The sequence below is a fragment of the Bos indicus genome, chromosome 9 (genome assembly GCF_029378745.1).
Source record: "Bos indicus isolate NIAB-ARS_2022 breed Sahiwal x Tharparkar chromosome 9, NIAB-ARS_B.indTharparkar_mat_pri_1.0, whole genome shotgun sequence".
NCBI classification, from domain to species: Eukaryota; Metazoa; Chordata; class Mammalia; order Artiodactyla; family Bovidae; genus Bos; species Bos indicus.
The window spans coordinates 28,352,332-28,370,832 of record NC_091768.1 but is presented as its reverse complement, the minus strand read 5'-3'; the positions used below and the strand labels follow the sequence as shown (position 1 = coordinate 28,370,832).

General features: G+C 35.6%; 1 protein-coding gene across 50 annotated transcripts in view; it reads right to left on the bottom strand.

Moving 5' to 3' along the window:
• Positions 1-18,501, bottom strand: part of TRDN (triadin) — a 415,089-nt gene that overhangs the window by 35,695 nt on the left and 360,893 nt on the right. For 46 of the 50 annotated variants that reach the window (XM_070795846.1, XM_070795837.1, XM_070795841.1 and 43 more), the window contains 8 exons: positions 14,157-14,192; positions 13,684-13,713; positions 9,412-9,441; positions 8,218-8,244; positions 7,449-7,496; positions 5,634-5,681; positions 4,244-4,261; positions 2,041-2,085 (listed from right to left, as the gene is read on the bottom strand). In XM_070795846.1, coding sequence (XP_070651947.1) covers positions 2,041-2,085; positions 4,244-4,261; positions 5,634-5,681; positions 7,449-7,496; positions 8,218-8,244; positions 9,412-9,441; positions 13,684-13,713; positions 14,157-14,192 — 282 coding nt within the window. The remainder of the gene's footprint in view (positions 1-2,040; positions 2,086-4,243; positions 4,262-5,633; positions 5,682-7,448; positions 7,497-8,217; positions 8,245-9,411; positions 9,442-13,683; positions 13,714-14,156; positions 14,193-18,501) is intronic. The other 4 variants (XM_070795839.1, XM_070795838.1, XM_070795842.1 and 1 more) reach the window with 4 other exon arrangements.

Here is an 18,501-nt window from a genome sequence, read left to right as displayed (position 1 = left end):
ACTCCTTACTGTTACTGAATGGCATAAAAGACACATTCTGCTATTGTCCTTTCAGAACATATTAATATTAATTAATATTAACTATTTAAACCTTTCCAATCCAGTCTTTTGAATGAAGAAGCTGACTTTATAAAATCTCAAGAAAAATTAGTGAATTGTTGGTGAAAAACACAAAACTATGCCATCCAAATACATGATTTGTTTCTCAAATATGCTTTGTCCTCTGAAATTAACTAAAAGCATTAATTATGCAGACTTACATGTAAATATCTATTTATTAATAAAGAACTAAATATTTCTTGATGATTGTGAAGAATTTGAATCATCCAAAATTAAATTAATTCATTAACAGAGGAAATATAAGTTAATACAATTTTTAGAGAACAATTAGAGAAATCTATAAAACTTACATTAACTATATCATTTCACTAAAATATTTAAGGAATTTTTACCATAAACATAAATTTACAAAACTAGACAGATAATTATATTTATAATTTTATATCATTAAAGAAAGCTTGTCAGATAACTTAAATATAGGTCAATCAGAGACTAGTTAAGTAAACTCTGTATAACAATACAATAGAATACTAAATAAAGAAATGCTTTGTGTACTGATACAGAAAAATCTTCAAACACACTATTAAACAGAAAAACCTAGGGAAAGAGCTATTTATAGTATATCATGACTTGGGTAAAAAAGGTGAGCGTATATATGTGTGGGTGTATATATATATATATATATATATATATATATATGTATATATATATAAAATTTGTAGACTATCCATTCTCCAGGGGATCCTCCAGACCCAGAAATCGAACATGGGTCTCCTGCATTGCAAGCAGATCCTTTACACAGTTGAGCTACCAGGGAAGCAAATTTGTATGCAGGTATGTGTGTATATGTGGGCTTCCCTGGTGGCTCAGCTGGTAAAGAATCCACCTGCAATGTGGGAGGCCTGGGTTCGGCTTCTGGGTTGGGAAGATCCCCTGGAGAAGGGCATGGCAAACCACTTCAGTATTCTTCCCTAGAGAATCCCCATGGACAGAGGAGCCTGGTGGGATGCAGTCCATGGGGTCGCAGAGAGTTGGGCATGACTGAGTGACTAAGCACATGTTTATATGTATATGTCTTTTACATATATTGCTAGATGGACACATTAAAAAATAACAATGATTACCTATCAGACATTATTGGATATTTGGGAAATGGGAGCTGGTAAAACAGGAAAAGAAGGGGAGGAGGGAAGCTTATTTTTGCAGTGAATCTCTGGTTGCTTTATTGTTGAACCATGCTAAGTATTATATATTTTAAAAATTGAATTACAGTTTTAAAAGTATTAAGCTACTATAGAATTGGATGATTTCTATTTTAAGAAATTATAACAAGTTGAAATTCATAATTAATTTTCAGTGAAATATAATATGTACAATTAGATATGATATTTTAAAGTATCTCAATAGTGACTCAACATTCATGCTCATGGTCAGTTCTGTCTGACTCTTTGTGACCCCATGGACTGTAGCCCACCAGGCTCCTCTGTCCATGGGATTCTCCAGGCAAGAATATTGGAGTGGGTTGCCATTTCCTACTCCAGGGGATCTTTCTGACCAAGGGATTGAACCCATGTCTCTTGTATCTCTTGCATTGGCAGGCAGATTCTTTACCACTGCACCATCTGGGGAGCCCCAAGTCAACATTACCAGTATTATAAATGATATCAATACTGGCATCAGTAAAACACTGAATATTTTGGAAGGATCTTGTGAATCATGAAAGCAAATACTATTACGTTAACACAGCTGTATTATAATAGAATGCTTAGCATTCCATATATGTTGGTTATAATATTTAGCAAACTGCTTATCAGTACTACCATAGCCCTTATGTCAGATAAACTAGATTCTATTACAAAATCACAAGACAAAACATTACCAGGAAAGAAAATAAAAAGTGCTTATGTGCTTTGCTTTAATTTTCAAAGGTAATAAAAACAGTGAATTGGGATAGAATGCAAACCAAAAAGGCAAAATCACCTGTTTTGATAGATGGAGATTCTTTTCCTTGATGTTCAGCTTTTTCTAGAGAGAGAAATAAGAATTAACTCACAATCTGTAGATTGTTTGTGTAGCAAGCATTTCTCATCTATATATTTGGAGGTAATCCTCAGTTTGTATGGGAAGCATGCTCCCAAAGTCATTTGCATGTCACTTGGAACACAGAAAGCATATTGCCATGGAAACATGTTATAAACAAGATCAGGTTCATTCTCAGGGCATCCTGTAAGATACTTTGAAGATGCTAGCCCTCTTGGTATAAGAAGAGGATAGAATATGACAAAAAGGAGAATAATTGTAGAAGGATTTTTCTTTCTTTGCTGAAGCTTGAGTCATTCTTTGGAGATATTTTAAAGCAGATGATATTTGTCTTGGCATTTTATGAGCTTCCTTTTTACCTCTCTGACTTCTTCTAGGTCCCTTCTTGGCAGGACAGAAGCAATTTGGTGCTGGTCATTCGTTTCTTATTGAAAATTTAACCTGCTGCTGCTGCTGCTAAGTCACTTCAGTCGTGTGACTCTGTGCGACCCCATAGACGGAAGCCCACCAGGCTCCTCCGTCCCTGGAATTCTACAGGCAAAAACACTGGAGTGGGTTGCCATTTCCTTCTCCAATTTAACCTAGACTTGCTTTATTCCAGAAAGTATCACGCTTTGTATTTTCATTTTCCTGGACTACCCTCTCATTTTAGGTTCAGTTAGAACTCTCACAGATGAATCTCAACTAAATCTAGGACATGACAACTGGAATCACAACATGTACTTAATATTCTTCTCAGACCTTTGAAAAATATTTGAATTAAAGTAAATTTTAGGAGATATTTTTCTTTCATCAGAAGTAGAATTTCAAATAAAGCTGTTTAGAGTAGGATAGTTTGAATGGAGTTAGGATTATGTGGAAATATAATAGATCACTGCCAAGTGCTGGTTCTTACTAATCACCCCCAGGCTTATTACCCCTGAGCTGTTCTGCTTTACCTGTCCTTTCCTTCCCTCAGCCTGAATTTGGAGATTCTCCACAAGCAATATTATTTTCTCCCCATCATCTTGCACCAACAGTGAAGTAGGTGGGGAACTGTGGGATCTATGTTTCATAAGATTTAATTGGATATTTGTAAAGTAAGGATTGATAGCATTCAAGAATGAACTTCGATGATCTTAAAATTGTATAAATGTTAATGTTACATAAGCATGCACAATAAAACAAGCCAATAATCAAGTTACTAAAACTGTGATAATAATAGAACTTCAAAAGTACTCCAAAAATTAAAGTAAAGATAATACAAACTGTATATATTTTATATTGCATTCAAAATGCATGCAATAAGTTCTAGGAGGTAAATACATTCTATTTAGGGTCCATATATTTCACTTTATCTCCTGAATCACTAATATGACTTCTTAACTGTCCTCACCAAATCTATCTTTGGATCTTGTCAATTCATTTTCATACTGATCCAGAGAACATTTGACAAATATTCACTCATATCTTCATCTAAGCCTCTGTTTCACAAATACATATCATTCAAGAGCCAAGGTCACAATTCTGACACAACTTTGGATACATTTACTACTGTGACAGTGGGCAAATGCTCACGCTTTTCTGAGACCATTGGTCACTTTTTTAACTCTCTACACCTGTAACATCTGTATCACTCCTGAGCAATGAAATGGATGATCTTTAAAATCTATGCTCATAAGAAAATTCCATGGTTTTAATAAACAAGTGGCAAAATTTAATATTTCATAAAATTATGAAAAAGAATAATACCAAAGATTACCTAACATAATCAATGCTGCCTAAAGCAAATTAAAAATAGTATGTGCTTCATAATACCAAAAAGTATATATTATTTAATTTTATTTTGTTATTCATTAAGTATGTTTAAAATATTGCCTATTTATTCTAGCTTCTTAGTGTTATTTATAGCTTGTATAGTCTCACTCTTTTAGTATTAGTGATACAATTTCCATAGTTTTTTTTCCATACAATTATAGTGAATTATTAATTAGTAGTGAAAGACAAATATGTTAAATCAAAGCCATAGCAATAACAGTAATTTATCACCTACAGAAGTACTTAGCATTAGGCAAAACTAAAAATAATAATTGGGAAAAATAAGCATATTGTAAAAGCTGAAATTGCCAAGTAATAGTTTTCAGATTTTATTTTCATCTCTTACTTGTTGGTTTGGGTTTGACTGTGGAGAATGAAAGAAAACAGGTGACATATGATGAATACAAACTATGGAAAAAATAACTCTTTGGCATCTGTATTTGTTACTTCTTCATTTTAAGTTCTCCTTAAGATTAATTCATTCTCTCTGAACACTGTTATTTCACTGTCAGCAAAGATGTTAATCACACTACTTATTGAAAATTAAGATGCACAAACTTTTGTGTAAAGTTTGAACCAATCTATATATTTGAGACGCAAATACACTGGGCTAGTTTCTTCATAATCTCCAAATACCCATATAACGAAATGAGATACTCAAGGGGTCATATTAACACATTGAGTGAGTGAGTGAGTGAAGTCGCTCAGTCGTGTCTGACTCTTGGCGACCCCATGGACTGTAGCATACCAGGCTCTTCTGTCCATGGGATTTTCCAGGCAAGGGTACTGGAGTGGGTTGCCATTTCCTTCTCCAATTAACACATCAGGGTGAAAATTAAACTAATGTTAACCAAAATTATGAGCTTAGGCAATGGTTGGGATACAGTACAATGGTCATATGAGCTAATGTGAAAATAGCCTTATGAGATTTCTTTCTAAAGAAATAATAGTTCACAATTTCTATAAATAATTAGTTCTCTCCTGAATTCTATTATATTTTCCTGTGAGAACTATACTTAAACCCTGATTATCATGATTATCTGTTAAAAGAAGGAAAGTACTTCATAGTCCTTTTCCTTTGGAAAGATTTTTAGTAAGAAACAGGACTCTATTCATGGCCAAGGTAGTAGGATTTTCATTTTGGGATCAAATGGAGGCGATTCAGTCTTTCAAGATGTCAGCTGAGATGAAAACTTACTTTTGTTCATCCTTTTAGGACAGAACTCCAGAAATGAAAGAGTGTGTACATTTCTTTTTTTTTCCTCTCACATTAAATGATGAGTTGATATTATATATTCTGTTGATCATTTTTCAAGGCAGATTTTAAAACATTATGTAATTACATATAGTCTCTATGAAGTTCTCATGAATGAAAATTATTCCATCTCATGCATGAACAGCAGACAGTTCCAGATTTTTGTGATTTTAAAATTGGAGAAAATGTGGTTTGAAAGTGAGATTAAACACCTAATAGAACAGGATAATCAATGCATACATAGCTTTCCTTGCAAATTATATGTAAGCTTAGGTCAATCACACTTAAAAAAAATAAAGTATGTCACTCTAGTTTTTCACTGTTAATTTTTATTGAATATATCTTTCAGTTATTTGCAAGAATCTAGAATCTTAGAACTTATGACACAAAGTGCTCACACTCCAGTGAAGATGTGTGTGTGTGCACACCGACATAACACAAAACTGATACATAGAAGAAAAATTTAAAGCAGTTTATTTACCTGTTTTTTCTATTGTGGTAGCTTTTACATGCTTGACAACTTTTTCATCTATGATAGGAAAAAAGTTAACACAAGTGGACATTTTAAATGCATCAGTTCAAAACAGTGACACATTTCAACCTTGATATTTTGTATTCTCTTTAAAATAACACCAATACTGAGACAACCTTAGCTGTTTTCTCAATTAAACAAGTGTTATCTTTTATTCAAATTGGATGAGAGCACAAAGAAAATCTGTCTAGCTGCAGATGTCCTTTGCAAGTTTCTTGCCACAAAACTTTTTCTAATTCAAATGGTCCCCTAACCCCTAATCAAAGTACACTGCATCCTTTGCCTTCACTGTATTTCACTGCATTTATCTATACAGGAGTACACATAAAATACATAATCCCTTTTCATTATTGAATAAGAATAGGAATAAACAATTTTTTATCTTTCATGAGCAAGACACCTCCCTGAGAAGCCAGGACTAGCCTGAAAACCCAAGTTTTTATGTCACAAAGATGGGGAAGGGCAAAGGTGGTATATTTATGGGATGTCTTGTGTGCTGTAGATTTTTGTAGACATAGTTAAAGAGATTTGGATCAAAGTAAAGGGATTAGAATAAAGATTCTATATAAAATTAAGCTTTTCAAGTATTCAGCAGTGGGAATGAATTGGTGAAATATTCTAATTGGAAAGTTTCACTTGCAAACAGAATTTAGAGTATGAACATGATCACTGAAATAAAAGATGTGGCCAGAGGGGAATGCCTTTGTTAGATACTCAGAGATGAAACTCTCTCCTGCTCTCAGGATTTCATCTCAAAAATGGGTGTCATTTGGGACAATAAAGACACAGGGTTTATTATTCATGATATTAGACTGTTCTAAAAGTTGTTTCTAAAGTTTTGCTTATGTCAGTACAGACTGCTTTTCTTACCACCCCACAATCAGGCTCTGTTTTCCTTATTTCTATCGACTCAAATCGACTGCAAACAGATTTTCTAAAGTAAAATCTTAAAAATATAAGCAGAAGTTTCCTAAGATATGTTTGGAGAAGGTGCTGTTATCTTTTTAAAGATTCTGACCTAACCATATTCACAATGTCAGGTAGACAATTCAGCCTAGAATAAAAGACCATGTTCTACAGAACAACTGGGAATTGGTCAACCTCAAAATTAAATTCATATTTAATTGGGTTAAATTAAAATTTAAATAAAGTTTCTATTCTTAAATAAAAACTAATGATTAAACTAGTCTTGGTAATTTTTCTATTTCTTTTTATGAGCAGAACCTATTGGCTTACCTCTACTTTCTGTAAAGTGTAAAACTAGGAATAAGAAGAAAGGAAGGGAGGCAAAATGAAGGAAAGAGGGAAGAAGGATGAGAAGCAGGAGGAAACTGCTTTCTTTTTATTTCCTTTTTTTGAGATTTTTGGAATTGAAGATGATCACGTTTGAATGGGCCATTCTGAATTACAAGTTTTCTAGGGATGTCTTGCCCCAAACAGAACAAAGCAAAACAAAATATGGAGACCATTCAACTGAATGGGCATTCAGCACTCAAGTGATTGCTGGCAAAAATGGTCTTTGTGCTAAGCCAAGTTTCTGATAGGAAAAGAGCATGAGCTATCTAGTTATATCTGGCAGACCAAGTTCTCAGCACTAAAAAGAAACCAAACCAAAACACTGTGAAGATGACTAACATTAGAAGCTGAGTGACTTAACACATGAATCTTTCCTAATAACTTTAGATTTGACTCTAAGCTCATCAACCTGCTAAAATTAGAACACTGAGAGACAATTTGATACTACAAATACCACCTGCAAAATACCTGGTTTACCATGAGAAATAGCCTTTTCTGGTTTCACTGTGTCTTGTTCTGAAAATAATAAAAAAAAATATATTTGGATGTGTGTTAGTCACTCAGTTGTGACTAACAGTTGTACTCTTTGCAACCCCATGGACTGCAGCCCACCAGTCCCCCGTCCCCTGTCCATGGAATTTTCCAGGCAGCAATACTGGAGTGGGTTGCCATTCCCTTCTCCAGAAGATCTTCCTGAACTAGGGATTGAACCCAGGTCTCCCATATGCAGGTGGATTCGTTTCCCGCTGAGCCATAAGGGGAATCCAAGAATACTGGAGTGGGTAGCCTATCCTTTCTCCAGGGGAACTTCCCGATTCAGGAATCCAACTGGGGTCTCCTGCATTGCAGAAGGATTCGTTATCACCTGAGCTACCAGGGAAGTCCTTTGGATATTTAGAAGCTTTATAAATTAACATATGGTGAATTTTCTCTGTGAAATGGTCCCATGATTTGTTAAGTAGAAAATAATTGATAGATTTGAACAAACGTGCCTATGGAAAAGAACTATTCCTCATTTTTCATGTCATCCTAGTTTAGATAAAAAAACTTTAAGGTTTCAGTTGCATGAAAACAATATACCAAGATTTCTTATTTACATTTAAACACTTATAGTTTCCAAAACATAGGCCATAATAAAGCACAAATACTGAGGCATATATTGCATATATATTATTAAAATACTTAATTTTTTGTTAAAATTCTATATTAGCTTTATAGATAAAATAAAGATACATACTGTGTATTTGAGCTTTTTCAGATGAAGCTAGAACATAAACATTTATAATATAAAAATCAATTAATTTTGCCTGCAAAATTGTAGTATTTATAATAATAAATGAAAGTTCTAAATAGTACTAGACCTAAACAGAAGTTTTAAATGGTATTGGTCTTCTGATTTAAAAAAAAAAAAAAAAAAGAGGCAAAATGCAAAATGTTTATATTGGGTAACGCTCATCTGCAGCCAATAAACATACTCAGGAAAATAAATTATAAGATAGTAGTTTGGCATTTTTAAACCTTGGTACATTAAAAAGATATATTTTTTATAAGAGAAACTAGGCTCAAGTTTATGATGAGTTGTCAAGTAAGTTCTGGTGAGAATTAAAGGAATAATATAGTATTGTATATATACATCTAGACTTGGATTTTTGAGTTTGTTGTTGTTTAAGAATCCTGCTACATAATTTTTATAATGAAGAAATAACATCCATAGAGCCTGAGGGTTGTTTTTTTTTTTTGACTTGCCTCAGGTGAGTAGCTAGTTGGTACCAGAGCTAGGACTTACACACACTAAATAGCAATGTAAACTTGGAAAGATTGCTCTGATTTAGGTCAATGTTGCCTCTTAATAAAGTCATTGTTAGTCTGGGACAGTCTCTTAGTGAGATTACCCAGGGTTTTGCGTAGACCAAACATGGGCACAAATCTAGCTTCAACATTGACTAACTTGGAAATCTTGTCTATTGAACTGTTTCCACAGATACTAAATATGGGTAATAACTGTCATGTTACATGCCTCTCACAGTGAAATGATGAAAACTGAATCTTACACTATTCCTTAGCTCATAGCAGATGCTTGATAAATTCTTGTTCTCTTTCAAGTCCCAGTAGTCTATGATTTTGTGACTCTGGTGTGTTATCAGAAATAAACTCACAAATTAAATATGACTAACACCAGACTTTGAAGAACTCTAAGAAACGTCTCTTGAAACCTGGAGTCTCTGCTGACATTCATTTAAAGCCACATTCCAGATATTTTGCCTATGGAATATCCCCATTCTCACCAGTGCTGTAAAAACATATGGAATAATGGAGTAGGGAAAACAGTGAGGAGATGGAAGGCGCTGTGTAAACCCCCACTGGTGACATTTTAGTTCTAAAATAACAGCAACATTAGCTCTGTATCTATTTAAGAATAAAATATTGTTACCTGGTTTTGCTTCTTTTTTAACTTGTGACTCTGAAGGGAAAACAAAAGACAGAAATTTTAAAATCTGAAAAAAATAAACTAGAGCACAAATTCATTTTCAGACACTATTTTATTTTATTTACCATAATTTGAAAAAAGCAGAATTTTAGTAAAACTTATCTTAGTTTCCCACTGGCCTGCCTGTACTGGACTATTAAATACACAGTAGTTAAAATCATGCCACGTACTTATACATTACATGTACATGCATGTCATTAAGTTGTTGCTACTGCTAATGGATTTCAACCTGAATTTTCTGTTTTCTCAAGATTATTGTTGTAGAGAATAGCCCCAATGTCAACATAAGATAGATTACTTGATGATAGGATTGGGAAGAATATTCTTTGAAATATACCTAGTTGTGATTCAGAAATTTAGAGAATGTTATGACTTGAATTATATGCTGTTGTTGTTCAGTCTCTCAGTCGTGTCTGACTCTGCAGACTCATGGACTGCTGCATGCCAGGTTTCCCTGTCTTTCACAATCTCCTGGAGTTTGCTTAAACTATGTGCTACACACACACACAAAATATGTTTAACTCCCGTCTGTTGGGTAGAAGGTGGAGTTTGTAAGTGAAGGATATCCATCTTTAGTTTAGAAAACTCTGAGGACAGTGTGGAAAGTACAGCATGGATTCTCTTCATTGCTTATAATACAATGAGAAAGAGACGATAAACTGAGGAGAAAACTGTCATGTAAGAGGAACCAGTACTTGGTGATTGAGAAAATGCTCACCCTGACTAGACAGTGCACCCTAGAGACAGGACCAAGGGTGTGGCTGGACAGGATCATGGATCCAACCCTCCACCTCAGCAGAAGGCAGAAATAGAGATGTGGTGACGTAGGGAGATCTATGGGGGACCCTCTTGTCCAATGACTTGGATCTTCAGGAACTGAACACAAAACGAGTCATGTTTTTGAAAATTTTATGCAAACAAAAATAATGCTGGCCTGGACAGAAGTGGACAGAAACAGGATGAAATGAAGGAATATCAACTCTAATGGCCAAGCCATGACTCAACGGCTGGGATGATGGGACTTCCTTGGGCAGAGAGGGCAGGACTGTCATCCCAGTGGGCCAAGAGGCCAGGGCCACCATCCCTTCACCTCAGGTCCAGACAACACAGCACTGAATCAAAGAGGGACATTTTTAGGCTTTGATTCCTAATGGAATCTTCCCCGCTATGTTTTGGATTTACTTGGGACCTATGACCCTTTTTCTTCCTTCCAATTTTTCCCCATTGGAATGGGAATATACATTCTAACCAGTTTCACATTTTTTTTTTTAAACATGATATTCTTCTGGTTTCACAAGTGGAAAGGAATTTTATGAAAGAAGAATCATACCCTGACTTTTACCCATACTGATTTAGATAAAGAGATATGAGACTTTGAATTGATAAAATTTTGGACGTATGGATGTGAGAGTTGGACTGTGAAGAAAGCTGAGCACCAAAGAATTGATGCTTTTGAACTGTGGTGTTGGAGAAGAGTCCCTTGGACTGCAAGGAGGTCCAACCAGTCCATTCTGAAGGAGATCAGCCCTGGGATTTCTTTGGAAGGAATGATGCTAAAGCTGAAACTCCAGGACTTTGGCCACCTCATGCGAAGACTTGACTCATTGGAAAAGACTCTGATGCTGGGAGGGATTGGGGGCAGGAAGTAAAGGGGACAACAGAGGATGAGATGGCTGGATGGCATCACTGACTCAATGGACATGAGTCTGAGTGAACTTCGGGAGTTGGTGATGGACAGGGAGGCCTGGCGTGCTGTGATTCATGGGCTTGCAAAGAGTCGGGCACGACTGAGTGACTGAACTGAACTGAACTGATGCTAAAACTATTAGGACTCTTAGGAATGTTGAAATGGGGTGAATGTATTTTGCTACATGTGAAGGACATGAACTTTGGAGGGGTCACAGGGTAGACCTTTGTAAGTTGAATTGTGTTCTCCTAAAAGATGTTCTGCAGTCCTAATCCCCAGTGCCTCACAAACAAACAAAAAGTGAAAGTGTCAACTGCTCAATCGTGTCTGACTCTCTGTGACCCAATGGACTATAGTCCATCAGGCTTCTCTGTCCATGGGGTTTCTCAAGCAAGAATACTGGAGTGGGTAGCCATTGCCTCATACCCTGCTGACATCTTGATTTCAAACATCTAACATCCAGAACTGTAAGAGAATACATTTCTGTTGTTTTTAGCCACCTAGATTGTGGTATTTTATTACAGCAACCTCATAACAATGGCGGAGAAGACAATGGCAACCCACTCCAGAACTCTTGCATGGAAAATACCATGGGCGGAGGAGCCTGGTAGGCTGCAGTCCATGGGGTCACGAAAAGTCAGACACGACTGAGCGACTTCACTTTCACTTTTCACTTTCATGCGTTGGAGAAGGAAATGGCAACCCACTCTGGTGTTCTTGCCTGGAGAATCCCAGGGATGGGGGAGCCTGGTGGGCTGCCGTCTATGGGGTCGCACAGAGTCGGACACGACTGAAGCGACTTAGCAGCAGTAGCAGCAACATAACAATGGACTGGTTCAAAATTGGGAAAGGAGCATGTTAAGGCTATATATTGTCACCCTGCTTATATAACTTTTATGCAGACAAATCATGAGCAATACTAGGCTGGATGAATCACAAGCTGGAACCAAGATTGCTGGGAGAAATATCAATAACCTCAGATATGCAGATAATACCACACTGATGGCAGAAAGCAAAGAATAACTAAAGAGCCTCTTGATGAAGGTGAAAGAGGAGAGTGGAAAACGCCAGCTTAAAACTCAATATTAAAAAATCTAAGATCATAGCATCCGGTCCCATCATTTCATGACACATAGATGGGGAAACAATGGAAACAGTGACGGACTTTATTTTTCTGGGCTCCAAAATCACTGCAGATGGTGATTGCAGCTGTGAAATTAAAAGATGCTTGCTCCTTGGAAGAAAAGCTATGACAAATCTAGACAGCATATTAAAAAGCAGAGACATCACTTTGCCAACAGAGGTCTGTATGTCAAAACTAGGTTTTTTCCAGTAGTCATATACAGATGAAAGAGTTGGACCATAAGGAAGGCTGAGTGCTGGAGAATTGATGCTTTTGAATTGTGGTGCTGGAGAAGACTCTTGAGAGTCCCTTGGACAGCAAGGAAATCAAACGAGTCATTCCTAAAGGAAGTAAACTGTGAAATAGTCATTGGAAGGACTGATGCTGAAGCTGAAACGTCAATACTTTAACTACCTGATGCAAAGGGCCAACTCATTGGAAAAGCCCCTGATGCTGGGCAAGATTGAGGGTAGGAGGAGAAGGGGGTGATAGAGGATGAGATGGTTGGATGGCATCATTGACTCAATGGACATGAGTTTGAGCAAACTCCAGGAGACAGTGAAGGACAGGGAAGCCTGGTGTGCTGCGGTCTGTGGGATTACAGAATCGGATATGACTCAGCAACTGAACAACAACATAATACAAATATGGTTGGGAGACATGAGTCAAAAGTTAACTGTTTTGAAAATCATAGTTGTGTTTTCTTTTAAACAGTGCCTGCTGCCTGCTATTGCCCTCAGAAATGTTCATCTGACTCAGGAGTCCCCCAAAATTCGAAGAGTAAGAGCAGCTGTTTCTCTGACAGGATGTTGTGTTCTACAGCAATGAGCGAAAAATAGTCTTTAGTCGTTTGTTTCTTCTGAATGATACAAATTTATCAGTGATTTCATCTTTGTAAATAGGACTTTTTCTAGGAAAAGGTAGTATATGTTTGTTTTATTTTAAAAAGTTGTTCAAGAATAAAATTTTAGTATAATATTTGCACTCGGACAGAATATTTGCAAAAAGAATGCTATGGGGTTTTCCGGGAGGCTCAGCTGGTAGAGAATCCGCCTGCAATGCAGGAGACCCCAGTTTGATTCCTGGGTCCAGAAGTTCCCCTGGAGGAGGGATAGTCTACCTACTTCAGCATTCTTGGGCTTCTTTGGTGGCTCAGGTGGTAAAGAGTTGAACTCAGGGAGACCTGGCTTCAATCCCTGGGGTGGGAAGATCCCCTGGAGGAGGGCATGGCTATACATTCTAGTATCCTTGCCTGGAGAATCTCCAGGGACAGAGGAGCCTGGTGGGCTACAGTCCATGGGGTTGCAAAGAGTCGGACATGACTGAGTGACAAAGCACAGCACAGCACACACTATCGTTATAAACATGGAGTGCAAGTATGAATCTACACATTAAATGTACATACCTGGCTTCTCTTGTTTTTTTACTTGTGGCTCTAAAAATGAGTAAACATTCATAATTATGATTGTATAAAAATATTTACTTCTTATGCCCATGCATATTTTGTATATATTACTTATTATTTTCTAATCATCAATATCTTTAATTTTCCTCTTATAATTGCAGCAGATTAATACACACACAAGTAAAGATTCCTTATTACCAACCACAATAAAAATTATTTTGAGAAAACATTGGAAATGCGCACTAAGGATTTTAATGAGAAATTAATGAAAGGTATTAATTTGTTCATCCAGTGAATGAAAGATGAAGGAAAATTTCAGCATAGTAAATCCTCAAAAATACAAGATAAGCAGCACATTATCTACACAAAATAGTTAAACCTTTGACTTTATGCAAAACACTCAACAATAGAATCAGAGGCTGAGTAAAGCATGCATTTAAGATTTTTTAATATTTGGCATGCACATAACATACGTGGAGACTTGGGCTTGACTTCTTTGCCTAGAAAAAGTTTAAAAATTATTAAAAACAGAGTCATTTCATTGTTATTGGATCAACATTGTGTATGACAGAATATCACATATTTGAAAATCAAACACTGTAGATCCCAACTATCTTTATTTATTGAAATTTTTATAGGATATGTATTTTAATGTCTAAGCCAAGTTACTAATTGAAAAATCATTTAAAATAACAGCAGTTTAGTTTCATGGCACCATCAAAAGATACTTTTTTCACAAACTCTTGTACATAATGTTAACTGTTTAATCTAATGTTAAGGTAGAAGATATCATTTTATTTTGAAAAATTACTTTTAGCCTTTCATTAACCAAAATGAAAAATTCAAGACTGCTGTTTTCATTTCCATTAACATTATAAATATGTTATTTGTTCCAGTATGATATATTATGAAGTGACTGCTGCTGAATCTGTAATTCTTGATGATCTAAAGTATACTATATGAATTTATTGCATATTAGATTCTTAGTGTAAGGGTTCTCAAATTTCTGTGAAAGTTTATATATATATATATATTTTTTTTTTTTTTTTTTTTTACTTTGGAGCCATATGATCTCTGTTGGAGATCTATGGAGATTTTTTTGGAGCCACTATTTAACTCTGCTGTTGTAACACAGAAGGCCCTACAAACATTATGTAAATGAATAGACTGGCTATGGTCCAATAAAACTTCACTTACACAAGCTGGTAGCCAGTCTGCAGGACATTGTTTGCCAACCTCTGTCCTACCCATAGTCAATTTTAACTTTCTCTCTTGTCTCAACAAAGATTTTGACAGCAAACAAAGCACCTTTGATTCTGAATTCCCCTATAAATAGCATTCAGTACCTTTTCATCACTGCTCAACTAAACTTCTAAAGAATGTCACCATTACTTGCTTTCTCCATTTGTTGACTCCCACTTAATTATTAATTCACTATCATCTAGCATCTATTCCCAATGTTACATTTATTAGACATCTGTGGTCACCAATTCTCCTTACTTTCCAATATCAATGAACATATGTAATTATGTGGATCACTTCCTTCTTTCTAAATTTCTGTTCACTTATCTTCTGGGATGGAGGAACATAACATTTTCTACTATAATAAGATAAACATTTATACCACTCTCTTCATTCTTAAAAGTGTCCTAGTGACCTTCCCTTCTAGCTAAGATAAAATAAAGGGACTTGATTTGTTTTCGTACTTGAAACTACAGGAAACAGAAGAAAATTATATACAATAAGGTTGAACAACAGACAATAGAGGGCAGTGACTCTTAAGTGATGAAAAACAAATGAGGTGTGCTCTATGATTATCCCAGCTTAATACTGTGAGGAGTTGCAGCCAGTTAGTGCAGGCATGGAGTAGATTTGGTGACATCTAGCTGAGAATCTTGAGAAACCAAGACCATGAGAGATCAGCGGTCAGAATAATGTAAAGTGTTAGTTGCTGAGTCATGTCTGACTCTTTGTAACCCCCTGGACTGTAGCCCACCACGGTCTCTGCCCATAGAATTCTCCAAGCAAGAATACTAGAGTGGGTAGCCATGCCCTTCTCCAGGGGATCTTCCTGACCCAGGTCTCCTGTGTTACAAGCAGGTTCTTTGCTGTCTGAGCTACCAGGGAAGCACCAGAATAATGTAAAGTAGGAAGCTAAAGATACTAGAAAGAGATAGAAAAGAGATAGTCTGGGGAATTTGTGGAAGGCTCCCTCAAATCTTCAGCAAGAACTGACCAGCATGTGTACATAAGGAAACTACTTGACGTAGAGGAAGAAATATAAATATTACTACTGCAGTCTATAGTAAGTGTTGAAGTTGGGTAGTGTCAGCCCATCAGCTTTGTTCGTTTTTTTTTCAGTTTTGTTTTGGCGATTCTGGATTTTATTCTGATCCATGTAAATGCAACCCACTTCAGTACTCTTGCCTGGAAAATCCCATGGACAGAGGAGCCTGGTAGGCAACAGTTCATGGGGTTGCAGGGTTGAACGTGTCTGAGCGACTTCACTTTTACTTTATGTAAACTTTAGAATTACTTAGTCAACATGCACAAAATAACTTGCTGAGATTTTAATGGAAATTGCACTGAATCTATAGATTAAGTTGGGAAGAACTGACATCTTGATACTGAATCATCCCCCCTACATTTTATAAAGGGACTATCTCACAATTTATGGAAACATTTCCATTTTTTGATTTTTTTCTATCAGAGTTTTCTTCCCTCCATTTTTTAATTAGAGTTCAGCTATCTCTTCCTCAGAAAGCATTATCTGATATGGTTGCACAACTTTTCCCCTTTATGTGCCAACATTATGTTTTGGATATCATGATCATTGTTAAGCACAATCTACTGTCTGAAACATTCATCTTCCTTCTTCATCTGGCTAAATCCTATTGATTATTCAGACCAGCTCTGGGGTCTGTGGTGAGACGGGCCACTCATTTCACTTTCCTCCTATAAGGATGGGCTGCCCAGGCTTGGGGAAGGGGAATGCAGGGAAGGTGGATCTATTTTTCCCATGCTCTTTAATGTATCTTTACTTATTTCTTTGCTTCATTCAGGTATTTTAATCCCTCAGAATCCTTGGCTCTTGTGAAGTTTTTTTCATGCACAGATAGTTGTTCAGATTGAAGTTTCTTGAGAGGAAATGAACATTAAAAATTCCTGTATCACCACCTTGCTAATGTCAGTCCTAAATATTCTTAGCTCTTTTATGTCCCTACTTTCTTATCTTATACATTCAATTATGACAGTATATAATACCAGTTTAAAATATGATGATACTTCACAGGCAAACACACTTGCAGATATATGAATGAATAAAACGCAACTAAATGTCTGTTTATACATGGTCTAAGCCTAAATATTTCCTAAGGTCCATATTTAGGCTGCAATAAACATAAGGATAAGTGCAGAATTATTTTTGGAGGAGCATTCTGTTAAGGCAGCAGTTTTCAAACAGTCACACCACCTGGGAATTTAAAAATGTAAATTCTTAGTCCCATCTCTGACCTTCAGAATCATAAGCTCTAGGGGTAGGCCAGCCCATCAGGTGTATCTGACACATGTTGAAGTTTGAGAACCATTGTTTGATAACCATGACTACATTTGTTAATAGCATTCATTTAACAAAACACTAGGGCTATTTTTTTTTTTTTTTTTACAATTCTGAATTCCAGCTAATGGTGTATGTTATATTTCAGCAAACATAGTTTAATTAAAATCAGAGAAAGCCTTCAATAGACTGAGACATAAATGGGTAAGCTAAAAAAAGAACATGCTTATGTTGATTATAATGTGTCAGCTTTTCAATATAGATGACAGCAATATTCTACTCAGATGTCTGTGACTGAGATCTGGAAAGTGTGATGTGAAATCAAATTTATATAAAACAAGAATATTTTATTTTTACAAAGAAAACCAAATCATTGTAACTTCGATGTTCTCATGGAAGTAGTAATTGACTCCACATTCACAGAATACATTTCAAATAGTAAGCAGCAATATAGTAAGTATATATAGACATAAATATATTTGTTCATTTTACTTATGGAGCTTTGAGATTTTTCTGTTTCTATTGTAGCTTTTATATTTTCTATATGATCTAAATATATTGAATTGTATTAAAAACAACATGTCAGTGAGTATTTCCCATTACTACCCTTACAATGCATATATTTAAAAGAATAAATGGTCATATTTCAACACATAAAAAAAAGAAAGCAAAAGGAAACAAACTAAGAGCCAACATAGTCTAAAATATTAGACACATGAATGATAAAAGTCACAGCCTTTTAAAATTATATACATAAAAGAAAAAATAGCCTATCTATATCTATACATAAAGGAATCTTGAAAGTAACATCTGACAAAATTAATAAAATTTTGACCTAGTACAATCAGAAGCCATTTACTTTGTAGGACACTGGGACAGGTAGTGATAAGATATCTTAAGTGCTGGGTCTAATTCTCATTCAGACACTCATTTACTGTGGAACCTTGGCATGGCCATTTAATTTGTTTGGTTCTCCTTTTCCAAAAAGAAAATAAATGTAGAAAGTTAGATTAGATGATTTATAAGATACCATCCAGGTTTTAAAATAATGTATTTACTTTAAATATGAATTTAAGTCTAAATAGTAGATCACTTTTACTAGGAGACAGAGTTTAGATGGTCAACCTGAAATGTTGCAGCATTAACTCCTCTTAGGTTTATTGCTCTTTAGTAAGTCTTTTTACTCAATTCCTGATAGATCTTCTGCTGTGGAAGCACATTTGTAAGTATAAGGCAGATTAACAAACCTTGTTTTTAAGACC